The sequence below is a fragment of the Sus scrofa genome, chromosome 12, assembly GCF_054392235.1.
Source record: "Sus scrofa isolate SSC_HxYL_T2T_F1_AM1 chromosome 12, Sscrofa_HxYL_maternal_Yorkshire_Landrace_v2.0, whole genome shotgun sequence".
NCBI lineage: Eukaryota > Metazoa > Chordata > Mammalia > Artiodactyla > Suidae > Sus > Sus scrofa.
In genome coordinates, this window is record NC_139394.1 from 12,883,719 (window position 1) to 12,896,844 (window position 13,126).

Genomic DNA, 13,126 nt, shown 5'->3' on the forward strand with positions numbered 1-13,126 from the left:
GTTCCCATCGCGGCTCAGCAGAAACGAATCTGAGAATATCCATGAGGATGCAGGTTCGATCCCTGGCCTCAATGGGTTAAGGATCTGGTGTTGCTGTGAGCTGTGATGTAGGTCGAAGACATGCTCATATCCGGCGTTGCCATGGCTGTGGCGTAGGCCAGTGGCTACAGCTCCGATTCAACCCCTAGCCTGGGAACCTCCATATGCTGCATGCTCGGCCCCAAAAAAGACAAAAAAAAAAAAAAGGAGGGAAAAAGCATTTGAGTAGAAAGAGGAGACAGGAACCGGATTACCCAGGTAGTTGTTTACACTTTCTGTTTCATAGCCATGCCATGATGATGTTCTGAATATTTGGGGTTCTTAACCAGGTAATGCAACTAAAAGTAAGCTACCATGAGAAGTAACACTGCCATAGCAGATGCAATAAATTCAGTCGATTTATTTTTTCACTTCCATTAGGTTCCTTGGACAAATACATACAAGTGTGATATTTAATTTTGAATCTTAACGCCAGCTTAGCATGGCTTTACATCTGATGCATCCGTTTTCCAGAAAGCCAAAGCACTGTGCTCTGTTTGGGGAGAAAAAATAAAATAAACATTCTAAGTGAAACAATCACTTCTTAAATTTGTTAAATAGCTAAGCCAAATCAAATACATTTTATAAATGTGTAGAATAAATCTAATAATATGAATGAAACCATTCAGTGTGAGGTTTGATTTGAGAAAACCTCAGGGAAATGATAAAGCACTTGTTTCCAAGAGAGAAAATAAAAGGTTCTATATAATTCTGACAGTCAAGATTAAAAGAGAAAAAAAAAACTGCATCAACCCTTATTTAGTTTCCGAGGCCCTAACTGGGCTGCATCTGTCTGAAGACTGTAAAAGAGAACGGCCCGAAGAAATAGATTAACACAGCTCTGTTTGGGTTTTTATTTTGTAATTATCTTCTGCTAATATTTTTTTCTGCTGATCTGTTTTAGGATTATCGTGCTTTATCAACTTTAGTATTTAACATCTCACTGGGGCTCTGCTATATTTTGAACAATAGCAATTTATCCAGTGACTTTCTAGCTATTTGTGACTATAATGACAATAGCTGTCATTATTATCACTGAGCACTCCATGGCGTGTATGATGTGTCTAATCATGAAACCTACAAGGTGGGTGTTATGTGCTGGTAATCACTTCCTTCTCTCTCTCTAGCTGGCCATTTCTCAGACCCCTCTCTTCTCTAATCTGCTCCCAAGTCTTTCCTCTGGCAGCCTGCTGGCTGCCACAGGGCTGTCAAACCTCTTGAAGCATTTCTAATCCCAGAGGGAGCAATAGCTTCAGCCTCTGGCTGGTTCTTCCCTCTGAGCAACAAAGGTATTTAAATCGTAAACCTGAAATCTTAAAAAGCGTAAACGCTGCCCATTAGACACTTCTTTATCTTGCACGAACACAATATCATCCTCCTTGAAATACTTCATTCTAATGAATACTTTGCTCTCATGGGTATATTTCAAACTCTAGGACTTGCTAAAGGAAGGAATGAACTGTTAGGAGATCTATAAACCAGGGACCATTGATGCGAGTTACTTTATGATTTGGGATGAGTTCTTTACCATTTGGGACCAAGAGGTGATAAACATTACTATTCGCCATTCCATTCAGTATGATCATTATTATTCAAACTAATCTTCAATTATACAAGATGGCATAAGTCACATCGGTTCCTCAAATAAAACCCAACCCTGAGTTTTAAGGAAAAGAATTGGAAAGGAAGATGTTTATGTTCATAGAGAAACTGAATCTGGATACCTGATTTGGGCTGCTATTGCCTCCCTCCCTACTCTCTTTTTAAAAAATCCACCGGTCAAATTGGCATAGCTTCTTTTAGTCACTGTGTGATAAAAGTACTGATGATGGGAGGGGCAAGCGGAAGTGCTGGCGAAAAGTTCCCGTATTCAACTCACCCTTGAAGCATTTGGGGATTTCAATGGTGCCGTCTATGCACTGGGCATCCTCCGTATAGCTGCACTTCTTTTCCTTATTCTTGCAGAAGAAAGAAATTTTTTGGCCATGCAGCATTCCATTCTTAAATTTATCTTGGATATTGACTCTCTCTCCTTCATATATCACAGTAGCTCTTTTCACAGATAATTTACAAGATGCTGAAAGAGATAATATTTGTAGGCAAGACTTGGGAGTTCATTTACTCTTTTGGAAAGAGAACATAGCATTTGAACCAGTAGATGAGCAGTCCTAAGACAAATTGCTCAAGACGAGAAGATTCTGAGAATACACACGGTGAGGAGTGAATAGCATTAGTAGTGTCGCAAATCTCACATCTTTATCAATAGCGCCATTAATCATGGCTTCCAAGATGACCTTTTCTTCCCCGACAGAAGCCACAGAAGAAGGTCAGAGCAGAAGCATCAGATTCTCGACTTCAGTGAAAAGAACTGTCAGATGCTGCCATTTCATCTAAGCCTCCTCTGCCCAACTCGGATCCCATTGATTGAGTTAGTGCACCTACCCACCAGCCACGGTGAGCGTTAGCTGATAACAGCTCACAAATGCTCCTCTCTCCGAAAAAGTGTCTTCAGCATAAGGGAGCTACCTCTTCTAGGAGAGAATGCAGAACCCCAGGGTCAGGGAAGGGAATAGCCCATGGACTAGGACAGACCTGCAAGGGGATAAAAAACAAGCAAGTCCTCTTGCCTCCCAATGGGATCAACTCTGTTCACGGTCCCAGGACTCCCAGGGGATTAAACTAAGGATAAAATAGACTCCAACTGAGACCACATACTTGTTCAAACATTATCAGCAGCATCAGCATCACCTGGGAATGTGGTATAAATGCTAGTTTCCAGGTCCTGTTCCAGATCGAGTAAATCAGAGACTCTGTTTAAACCAGCCCTCCGGGTGGTTGTGATGCGTAGTGAGGTGTTGAGAGCCAGTGCCCAACTCCATCCTACCAGCCTCACTCTCTTTTTCCTGAGACACTCACTTAATAAATTACCTTTCCTTGAACCCCTGTCTCAGGTTCTGCATCTAGGCATACATCGTTTTGCCTGTTTTGCCTAATGTCCTTTTCTATTTAAACGGTCCAGCCCACCCCAACCTAAGCAGAAATGCAGTGCTTGACACCGACCAGCTCAGGGATAGATACCTACGTTAAAAGGAATCAGCATCCCAGAGGAAAAAATGCCAGTGAGTGATGAATCCTTTAGTTGAGTGGTCCTGGTGTAGACTCAAGCTCAGAAGAATCAGGAATAAAGAATCAGGTTCAAGGTGAGTGAGCAGAGAAACAGAGACATGAGAGAGACCACGAGGCCAATGAGATGTGGAAAGAGTAGCAATAGTTCCTGACTTTTAGTTTCAGTCCTCAGGAGGACCAGTTGAGTTTCATTTCCTCATCTTCAATGTCCATATTATTTCCTGGTGCCCACTTGTAATTAACTCCCATTTCCTGAAACTAGCTTGAGTGTGTGCTTGGGTTTTGCCATAATGAGTAAAGTCTTGACTAAAACAGAGCAAAAAAGGATGCTCATGGGCAAAGACTTAAAAACAATTGTAGGGAGTTCCTGTTGTGGTACAGCAGAAACAAATCTAATAACCGTGGGGACCCAGGTTTGATCCCTGGCCTCGCTAAGTGGGTTAAGGATCCAGCGTTGCTGTGAGCTGTGGTGTAGGTTGCAGATGTAGCTCAGATCCCGAGTTGCTGTGGCTGTGGCATAGGCGGGCAGCTGCAGCTCCGATTCCACTCCTAGCCTGGGAACTTCCATTTGCTGTGGGTGCAGCCCTAAAAAGACAAAAAATAAAATAAAAGCAATTGTAGAAAGCCTACACGATCTTCCACCATGTTATCAATTTTTACAATAGATATGTTTCTTTCATGCGGTTGAATCTCAAACAAGCTTGCTAGGTAAGCATGAGGCTTCTTCATGCACATATAAATCTCAGTCTTTCATATACCAATAGCTGTGAAGCAAGTCTGAAAACAAAGTGGAAAATGATGGGAACAAGAAAATGGCAAGTAAAAGTGATTCATTAGACACATTTCCGAGATGGTTTAAGACCTTACCCATATTGCATACCTTTACAGCTGGGCTGTGCAGACCAGTTTCCAAATTTGTTACATTCAACTTCTTCTGGTCCATCCAAGGTGTAAGTGTCATGGCAACCATATGTGGCTTTATCCTGGTAATAAAGAACTTGCTTTGCAGGATAGTTCACAAATCCGTTTTCTGGTCTTGATGGGAATGGGCATTTTACTTCTAAAAATTTAAGCAATAGCACATGTTAGTATAAATAGTGTCTGGTCCAGTGGCTATAGACTAGTTACCTTCTTGTCTCTCTCACACCATTGAATCACTGGGTCTTCCTGTGACTAGAATGCAATTTCTGGGTACCTGGGTGCTTAATTCTGTCCCCTTTATCTTATTTTCATGAAACCCTAGATATTAAAAATAGAAACAACAATGCTTTGAAAGTAAATGAATGAGTTACCAAGTTCTTTGGGCTCTCACATAATCACGAGGTATTGCTTACTGCAAATTTCATCCCCACATGGTGTAAAATGGTGGGTTTGAAAGAAGCAAAAAAAAAAAAAAAAACTGTCTCTTGCAATCAACAGACCATGAAATTAAAATGCAAAGACTCTTCCCTGCACACTAGAACACCATTATATGGATTTTAAATGTTAAATCTAATTCTTATGCTTGTCTTCAAACTCTACAAGAAGCCAGCATGAAATAGGAAGGAAAAAATGGTGCTGCTTCCTGGCCTTCTTAAGATCCTTGGTAATAGAGCCCCAAGCCTGTATCTCTACTCACCCCTGTACAAGGTAGCTAAGCTGGAGGCAGGAACACAGAGGATTGGGAAGCAGACTAATGACAGAGTTCCAGAGTATAAAATCTAGAATTGGACAGTTTGTATCAATTTTAGCTCTTCCACAAATTGTGCAGAAAAGAATCTATGAGTCTATAACAAGACTAAAAAGAAATAACCCATGGAAGAAAAGTTCTTCACTATAGAAGAATTCTAGCTAATGAACAGAGAGGGAAAGATAAAATTAGAAAGCCGTATGGCAACCACAAATGTCTCAGTTGATTGAGTCCAAGGATCATCTGTGGATGCTAAAATGACTGCTGGAGAGTGGATGTCCATCCAGTCTCAAAGTATCACCCACAGGTTATTTGCTAATTCCAGAGAAAGAGATGCCTTTACCAAGAAGAAGTTTTCACATACCCCATCTGACCAAGAGCTCAAATTCAGCATGACCAGTGATGGATGGACACTGGGCACCTTCTGATGTGATAGAATATGTACGTAACAAAATGATTTAATTTGAATCTGATTAAGGTGCTAGGTATTAGTATTATTGGTAGTTTCCCAATACTAACAAGCACTTAGGTTTAAATCATTCAATGGATACCTGAAGAATATCCATCCAATACAGGATAGGTTAATGGTCCCCAGTATCAATCCTATAATGTGTCTACTGGTCATGGAGTTGCCAAATTCAAGGATGGTAATCATGAGTCAAATTAAAAGAGAAAGAATTTTCATATATATATATATATATATATATATATTGAATTTTATATATATATAAAGAATTTTCATATATATATATGTATATATATATATATATATATATATATATTGTCTTTTGCCCTTTTAGGGCCGCACCCACAGCATATGGAGGCTCCCAGGCTAGGGGTTTAATCAGAGCTGTAGCTGCCAGCCTATACCACAGCAACATGGGATCCGAGCCATGAATGCAACCTACACCACAGCTCACAGCCACACCGGATCCTTAACCCACTAAGTGAGGCCAGGGATCGAACCCACAACCTCATGGTTCCTAGTTGGATTTGTTTCCACTGCGCCACAATGGGAACTCCTCTTGCCATTCTTAAATTTAGGTACCGACTATAAAAGTTTACATCAATCTGACTGCAACCTAGTTTTTGACATGAATCTCTTAGGACTCCCCAGTTTAATCCAGGCTGCTTCCCCATAATATTCAGCAATCCATGCACATGCCCTGTTCTCTGATGCCCCCTTGACCTTCCTCATCTGTGCCCTTGTGTGCTATGCCTTTCCCTCACTCTCCTTTCCCCCTCTAAGACCTTCCTCTGGAAAGCTTTTCCAGGCAGCTCCAAAGAGTTCACTGCACCATTTTCCATTCTCCCGAGGTCACCTGGACCTGGTCTCCCCAGTGCACAGTCTGGCACCTGGTAGATGCCAATTAACATTTATGGAACAAGGTCATGTGAACCACTCCATGACAGTGGCATTTTCAATCCTTTTCAAAAATGAGATTCTACACCAGCATGATTGTTTTGTCTTATCATTGTACTTACCCTTACATTCTGGTAATTCAGTCCAATTTCCATGTTCTGTGCAAGTAATTGTACCATTTCCAAACATTGCGTGCTGTGGCAAGCATTCAAAGACTGCCTTGCCTCCATAGAGAGAGTTGTTCCCAGCCAATGGCTTATAAACACTAAGTTTTGCAAACTTGGGTGTGGGTGGTGGAGGGCAGGTTATAGCTGAAAACAGAAAGAACTATCATTTAATGAAAATAATTCAATCTTTAAAAAATACTCTTTACAGAAAGGGAAAAAAAAAATCCAAAGATTAACTTGAGAATATGCAGAAGTTGATCAAATGCCAGGGTAAAAACAATAAAATGAAGAAGCCAAATAAGAAAATATAATCTGAAAGTTAGATATCTGAACTAGTTTAAAAAACTAAAAAATGAAGGAAATTTGAGGTTCCTGCTGTGGCACAGTGGGTAAAGTATCCTACTATAGCAGCTTGGGTCATTGCGGAGGCATAGGTTCTATCCCTGGCCCAGTGCAGTGGGTTAAAGGATCCAGGGTTGCCACACCTGTAGCATAGGTCATAGATGCAGCTTGGATTCAATCCCTGACCTGGGAACATGTATATGCCACAGAAGCGACCATTAAAAAAAAAAAAAAAGACAGAGGGAGTTCCCCCTGTGGCTCAGCAGGTTATGAGCCTGACTAGTATCCATGAGGATACGGGGTTAAGGATCTGGTGTTACTGTGAGCTGCAACTCCAATTCACCCACTAGCCTGGGAACCTCCATATGCTGCAAGTGTGGCCCTAAAGAAAAAAAGATGGATATTTAAGTCTTGCCACCACTGATTTTCCTGTTACAATAACACAATGCTTTGATTACTATGTATCTCTGATCGAATGCTACTTTGGAAGATGTTTCTGGAAGTCAGAATCGGTGAAGGACTTTGCTGAGGGACCATCCTGCCATCACTGCTGATGTCAGCAACTTGGTACAGTCATTTGGGACATCAGAGTGACATTTTGATGCTAGTTCAGGTTTGTTTGTCCCTAGTGAAGACCTCCTGTTTTGTGCTCTGTATGTATGGTGCTTATACAAGAAGCTTCACACAGAGACTCAGTAGGGGTTTGTCATCCTGCCCTAACTCATCTGAAGTTTTGATGTCAGGCTCAGCGTTAGGGTGAAAGTTAGGGTTTGTCATTCCAAAGTGGCTGTCTCATTCTCCAGAGTAAGATATCCGGATGAGCAGTCCCCCAAAAGGTGACCAACCATCTAATTGAGCTGAGAACTGTGAGTTCCAGGGTGTAGAACTTCTAGTGGTAAAACCAGGAAAGTTCCAAGCATACCAGCTGATCACCTTCCCTCTAACTGGGACCCACAGACTCACGGGTACAGACAGGAAGGTCTGGACTCCATTTTCCTTCCTCGGTACATTTAGCCGAATTAGCTCCTTTCAGAGAAAAACTGCAAAGGGAAAGTTTAATCCAGGAAATTATAAAATAATCCATCCATGGCATCTCAAATGTCTTTTCCATTGAGCACTTCTTCAGATTAATACTATTGGCTTCTTTTCCATCTTATGATTCTGTTTTCCTGGGAAATTTACCATCCTTCCAAGGGGCATCAAGTCCCTGGCCTAATGCTGCAGGGAAATTGCTGGAGACTGAGAGCATTTCATAGCTGGGGGGTGGGGGTAGAAGCTAAACCCCCAACTCCTCAAATCCCTCATCTCCAACCAGCTGGTTAGGTTGACTGCGAAGCAAAAAGCCATCTCTTTTTCAGAGTCACAAGAATAAATCAAACTAGGTAATCTCTGTTATTCATTATCTGAGAGCCTGTTGACCCAAATGTGTAAAAACAGTGCAGTCCACTTCCATTGCCAAGGTCATGTTGTCCTTGAGGTCAATTTGTTCAGGGTCATTCATCATGAAACCTACCAGTAAACTGGTGTTTCAGATGAAAGGATTGCCTTTCTCTTTCACACACAGTATCTTAAATCTCTAATCACAAACGAGGATGCCCAGTAACATTCTGGCCAGGTCTACAGCACATGTGCTATTAGGGTGGCTGATGGGGTATGTGCTCAGAAGGCAGATGAGTTCTAAGACCCAGCATAAGGTGGCAATAAGCGAACTCTTCCACGTCAGCACCCTTCCAACCTTCTCCATAGAAGTATCTTCTAGAGACTAGCAGGACAGTGAAGCATATTAGCCTCTGAACGAAAGCCCAAGTCCAATTACAAAAATATTTTAACCCTCACGCCAGGATTTGGCCCAGAGATGATAAAGAATTATCAGCCAGTTCCAACTTCAATGTACTCTTCAAATAGGTAACTATCAGGAGCAAATGAGAAAAATTAGAAAATCAGAAAAATTAGATAGAGCACTGACTTCGTATGTCACTGGTTGTTATACTCTCTACCCCTTACCCTGCCCTCAACGGCACTGTGGATATGTATTCGGCAAGTCCAGCCTAAAGGTTAGTAATAAAACATGGACCAGTCTGAGGTTCAGCCCAAGGGCACAGAGATGTGCTTCATTGATTAGCGAGAAGTCCTTACCCCCGGTTGCAAGTGAAACTGATCGTGTTGGGATACTCAAAAGTTGTATAGCGTACAGCTCCGTTTTCTAAGATTCCAGCAAAAGGACATACTCTGGCTGTGATTTAAAGATAAGAAGGTCAATTTCAATTATAGAGTTGCCTATTAAAATCAAAATTTATAGACTCATCTCTATCCTTTTTGATCCAGTAACTCTACCAGTAACTTCTTTTTTTTTTTTTTTTTTTAATGGTTATAACTGTGGCGTATGGAAGTTCTGGGGTTAGGGGTTGAATCAGAGCTGCAGCTACTGGCCTATGCCACAGCCACAGCAACACCAGATCTGACCAGCATCTGTAGCCTACACTGCCAGCTGCTGCAACCCAGATCCTTAACCCAATGAGCGGGGCCAGGGATGGAACCTACATCCTCATGGACATTCGGTCAGCTTCTGAATCTGCTGAGCCACGATGGGAACTTCTACTGGTGGGTATTCTAAGGAAATAATTCAAAATAAGCCACACATCATATGCACAAAATTGTTCATTATACTGTTTCTTCTAATGACAATAATCAAACCGTCTAAATGTATACTACATGATATTATTCTAAATAATGGTGATTAAATGGTAAATCCAGCTGAATTATAATGCAGCCAATAAAGTGTGGATTATGAATACAATGTTTCTGATATGCTAGTTAAAATAGAAAAATACAAAATGGTATCTACTCACTGCAATAATGAAAATATAGACATTGAAAAAGGAAGTTGTTAGTGTTCCAAAGTTATGGCTGATTTCCTGAAAAATGTTCATTAATGATGTTATACTGGTTTTCATTAACAATTGTGTTTTGTCTTTTTTCATCAAAAAGCCTATTACTTGTACGAACATGTATAGCTTTCACGAATGGTAATACCCTTTCAACCAAAATAACTAGAATTCAGATAGGTCCACACAGTGATTTTTTTACTGCTTGACATCTACATAAAATTGCCAGAAATTCTCTCTGGTGGATTGCTTAAGAGTCGACTGTAGATAAGTAAATAAATGATGCCAGCATGACGTCATGGATCCATGTTCTGAGGAATACATAAAAGCAGCCAGAGGAGCTCCCTGGTGGTCTAGTGGTTAGAAGGGCCCTTTCACTGCTATCGTCCAGGTTCAGTCTCTGGCCTGGGAACTGAGATTTCATACCAAATTGCTGCATATCATCGCCAAAGAAATAAATAAATAAAATTAAAAAGAAAACAAAACAAAACAAAAAAAAGGAGTTCTGTTGTGGTGCAGTGGCTGAAGGACCCAGCATTGTCACTGCAGTGGCTTGAGTCACTGCTGTGGTGCAGATTCGATCCTTGGCCCAAGAATTTCCACTTACTGCAGGGACAGCCAAAAAATAAATAAAAACAACCATGTAGGAGTTCCCACTGTGGCTCAGCAGGTTAAGAACCGGATATAATGCCCACAAAGATGCAGGTTGGATCCCTGGCCTTGCTCAGTGGGTTAAGGATCCCATGTTGCTACGAGTGGTGGTGTAGGTCTCAGATGCTGCTCAGATCCAGTGTTGCAATGGTTCTGGTGCAGGCTGGCAGCGGCAGCTCAGATTTGACCCCTAGTCTGGGAACTTCCATGTGCTTCAGGTGTGGCCTTAAAAAGCAACCATCTACCATAAAGTCATATATCTATGAATCTATATATACATATATATAATTGCTATTATATTACATATGATGTATTAATATGTAGAACATCACTGTACTTGATTAAAGTATTCATATTTTATTATAAATATAATATGTTTTAATTTGATTTAATTTCTGCTGTACAAGAAAATGATTCCGTTATACATGTATACATTCTGTGACATCTTCTTTTCAATTATGGTTTATCACAGGATAATGAATGTAGTTCCCTGTGTGCTAGAGTAGGACCTTGCTGTTGTTTATTATAAATGCAATTTGTAATATAATCTCCACTTCTCTGCTTATGTCTGCGGTTGTTTCCCTCTCCTTTTGTCCTGCCAAGTTTCTCTTTAAAAATCTCCCCTAGTTCCAGGCTGCGCTTGTCTCCTCCTAACAACACGAAAGACCCTTAGTCTCTTCTCCAATGGAAACCTCCCCGCCGGCCCCTCCAGTGTCTTCACGGCCCTTGAGCCTCAGCTCTGGTGGCCTCTATACCCTGAGCAGGACATTCGTCCCCGAATGTCCAGAATTCCAATGAGGGGGAGAAAGAGACTGACTTACGTAGACATTTCAGAGTGTTGATGGGCCAAAGTCCTGTGAGCGGGCAGATAAACCGCCGGATCCCTCCCCGGGACACGTACCCCGGCTGGCAGGTATACACTATCTCCTCCCCTGGCGCATAGGATGATTTCAACGGCACAACTACAGCAAACGGTAACTCTTCCGGCTTGGGACAGGCTGCGATAGAGCACAAAGCAGTTAGTTAAGAAATCTTTATTTGCAGAGTTCCTGCCTTGGCACCGTGGGTTAAGAATCTGACTGTAGCTGCTTGGGTCGCTGCGGAGGTGCTCATTTGATCCCCGGCTCCATGGGTTAAAGGAGCTGCAGTTGCTGCAACTGCAGCTTGGATTCAGTCCCTGGCTCGGGGAACTTCCATATGCCAGGTGTGGCCATCAAATGAAAAACAAAAAAAGGAAAAGAAAAAAAGAAATCTATGTTTGCATTTTTAAGTTCAGCTAGCACCCAAAATGAAAAATATGGAATGCTTACCAATAAGCTGTATGCTAAGTTCTGGGCTATATACTTGAGATATGCAATATCTCATCTAATCTCCTCACCAAAACTTGGGAGTTTGGGGTTTCTTTAAAATATATTTTGTCAAAGTATAGTTGATTTACAAGGTTGTGTTAATTGCTGCTGTACAACAAAGTGACTCGGTTATACATATATATAATGTTCTTTTTCATATTCTTTTCCATTTTGGTTTATCTCAGGATATTGACTAGAGTTCCCTGTGCTATACAAGAGGACCTGGTTGTTTATCCATTCTGTTTGTAATAGTTTGCCTCTGCTAATCCCAATTCCTATTCCATCCCTTCCTCCAAACCCCTCCCCCTTGACAGCCACAAATCTGTTCTCCACATCTGTGAGTCTGTTTCTGTTTCATAGATAAGTTCATTTGTGTCATATTTTAGATTCCACATGTAAGTGATGTCATATTTCTCACCAAAACTTTGAAAGGCACTATTGCTAGCCCCATTGTACAGGTCAGCATACCGAGGCTTAAATTAGCTAACTTATCTTAAGCACGGCTGTATTAAAGCATACGTTTCAATCCAGTCTCTCCAGGATCCACTCTAAAGAGAATTTAAGTAATCATTATGGATCCCTGGCATACGCCAGGGGTTTGCAATTCAATTTTTTTTTTTTTCCAAAAGCAAAGGGTACTTACTTCGCCCTGCGATAGCAGCATGGCAGAGAAAACTCAGGAAAAAGATGAGCACCGGAGGAATCATTGTGGCTAATTCTCAAGGGCACGACAAAAGTGGCTTTCCTCTCCTAAAAAGAGAGACGTAAATATTAAAGTGCTTAAATATTAACCATTTGGGGGTGGACCTTTATCTCTGAAAATAGAAGATAAAGTATCGTGATTGGAAAGGAACTCCGAGAACCACATAAATTAATCATTTACTTCCCACCCTGGTGGGTCTCTTGTGAAATCTCTGGTAGACGGCCTCTGTCTTCAGGACATTGAGGTTTCTGGTACACGGCAGCTCACTTTTGCCTCGGGGAGTCCTGGTGATCCCGGGCTGCCAGGTCTCTTGTCCCGGCCTCTCATTCTCCATCCTTTGTTTGGTGCACAGAGTGGATGGGACACCTCAAGAGTCAAGTACCTGCTCCACCCACAGCCCTGGCACAGGAACGGAGGATCACCCATGACTCTCAGCGTTTCCATCTCCATCTTTAAAATGATGTCCCAGTTTCCAGATGTATGATTCTGAAAAACATGGTCACAGAGGCATCTAAAATTATAACGCCTTCAAAAACTGAGCCATCATCTTCTCTCAAAAACGATTTCTTTCCAGCTCCTTTTTTTTACCTAGAGCGAGTAACACCATCTTCCTGGTAGCTGTGGTTACAGCCTTAGAATTATCCTTGCAGCCTCTCTCACACCAAATTAATACAAAGTCCGGCTCATCCATCCTTAATGACATGTTTAGATCGATTTTTAGATGTGCTTGAGGGATTGGAAAGTTGATGTGAAATTACACGTTGAGACACTAAGAACAGAAGTTGAGTGAGAG

The 13,126-nt window shown here is 41.5% G+C and overlaps 1 protein-coding gene across 2 annotated transcripts; it reads right to left on the minus strand.

The window, feature by feature from the left end:
- Positions 1 to 419: 419 nt before the first annotated feature.
- On the minus strand, positions 420 to 12,372 carry APOH (apolipoprotein H). 2 transcript variants are annotated; one of them, XM_003131266.5, is made up of 8 exons: positions 12,274 to 12,372; positions 11,103 to 11,279; positions 8,882 to 8,978; positions 7,709 to 7,785; positions 6,359 to 6,547; positions 4,085 to 4,264; positions 1,958 to 2,155; positions 420 to 571 (listed from the first exon to the last, which is right to left on the minus strand). In XM_003131266.5, exons 1-8 carry the CDS (start codon positions 12,335 to 12,337, stop codon positions 516 to 518), a joined length of 1,038 nt encoding a protein of 345 aa, XP_003131314.1. In that variant the 5' UTR covers positions 12,338 to 12,372; the 3' UTR covers positions 420 to 515. The 2 variants fall into 2 exon arrangements, with proteins under 2 accessions (XP_003131314.1, XP_005668719.1); XM_005668662.4 differs by lacking the exons at positions 7,709 to 7,785; positions 8,882 to 8,978.
- Positions 12,373 to 13,126: the final 754 nt, after the last annotated feature.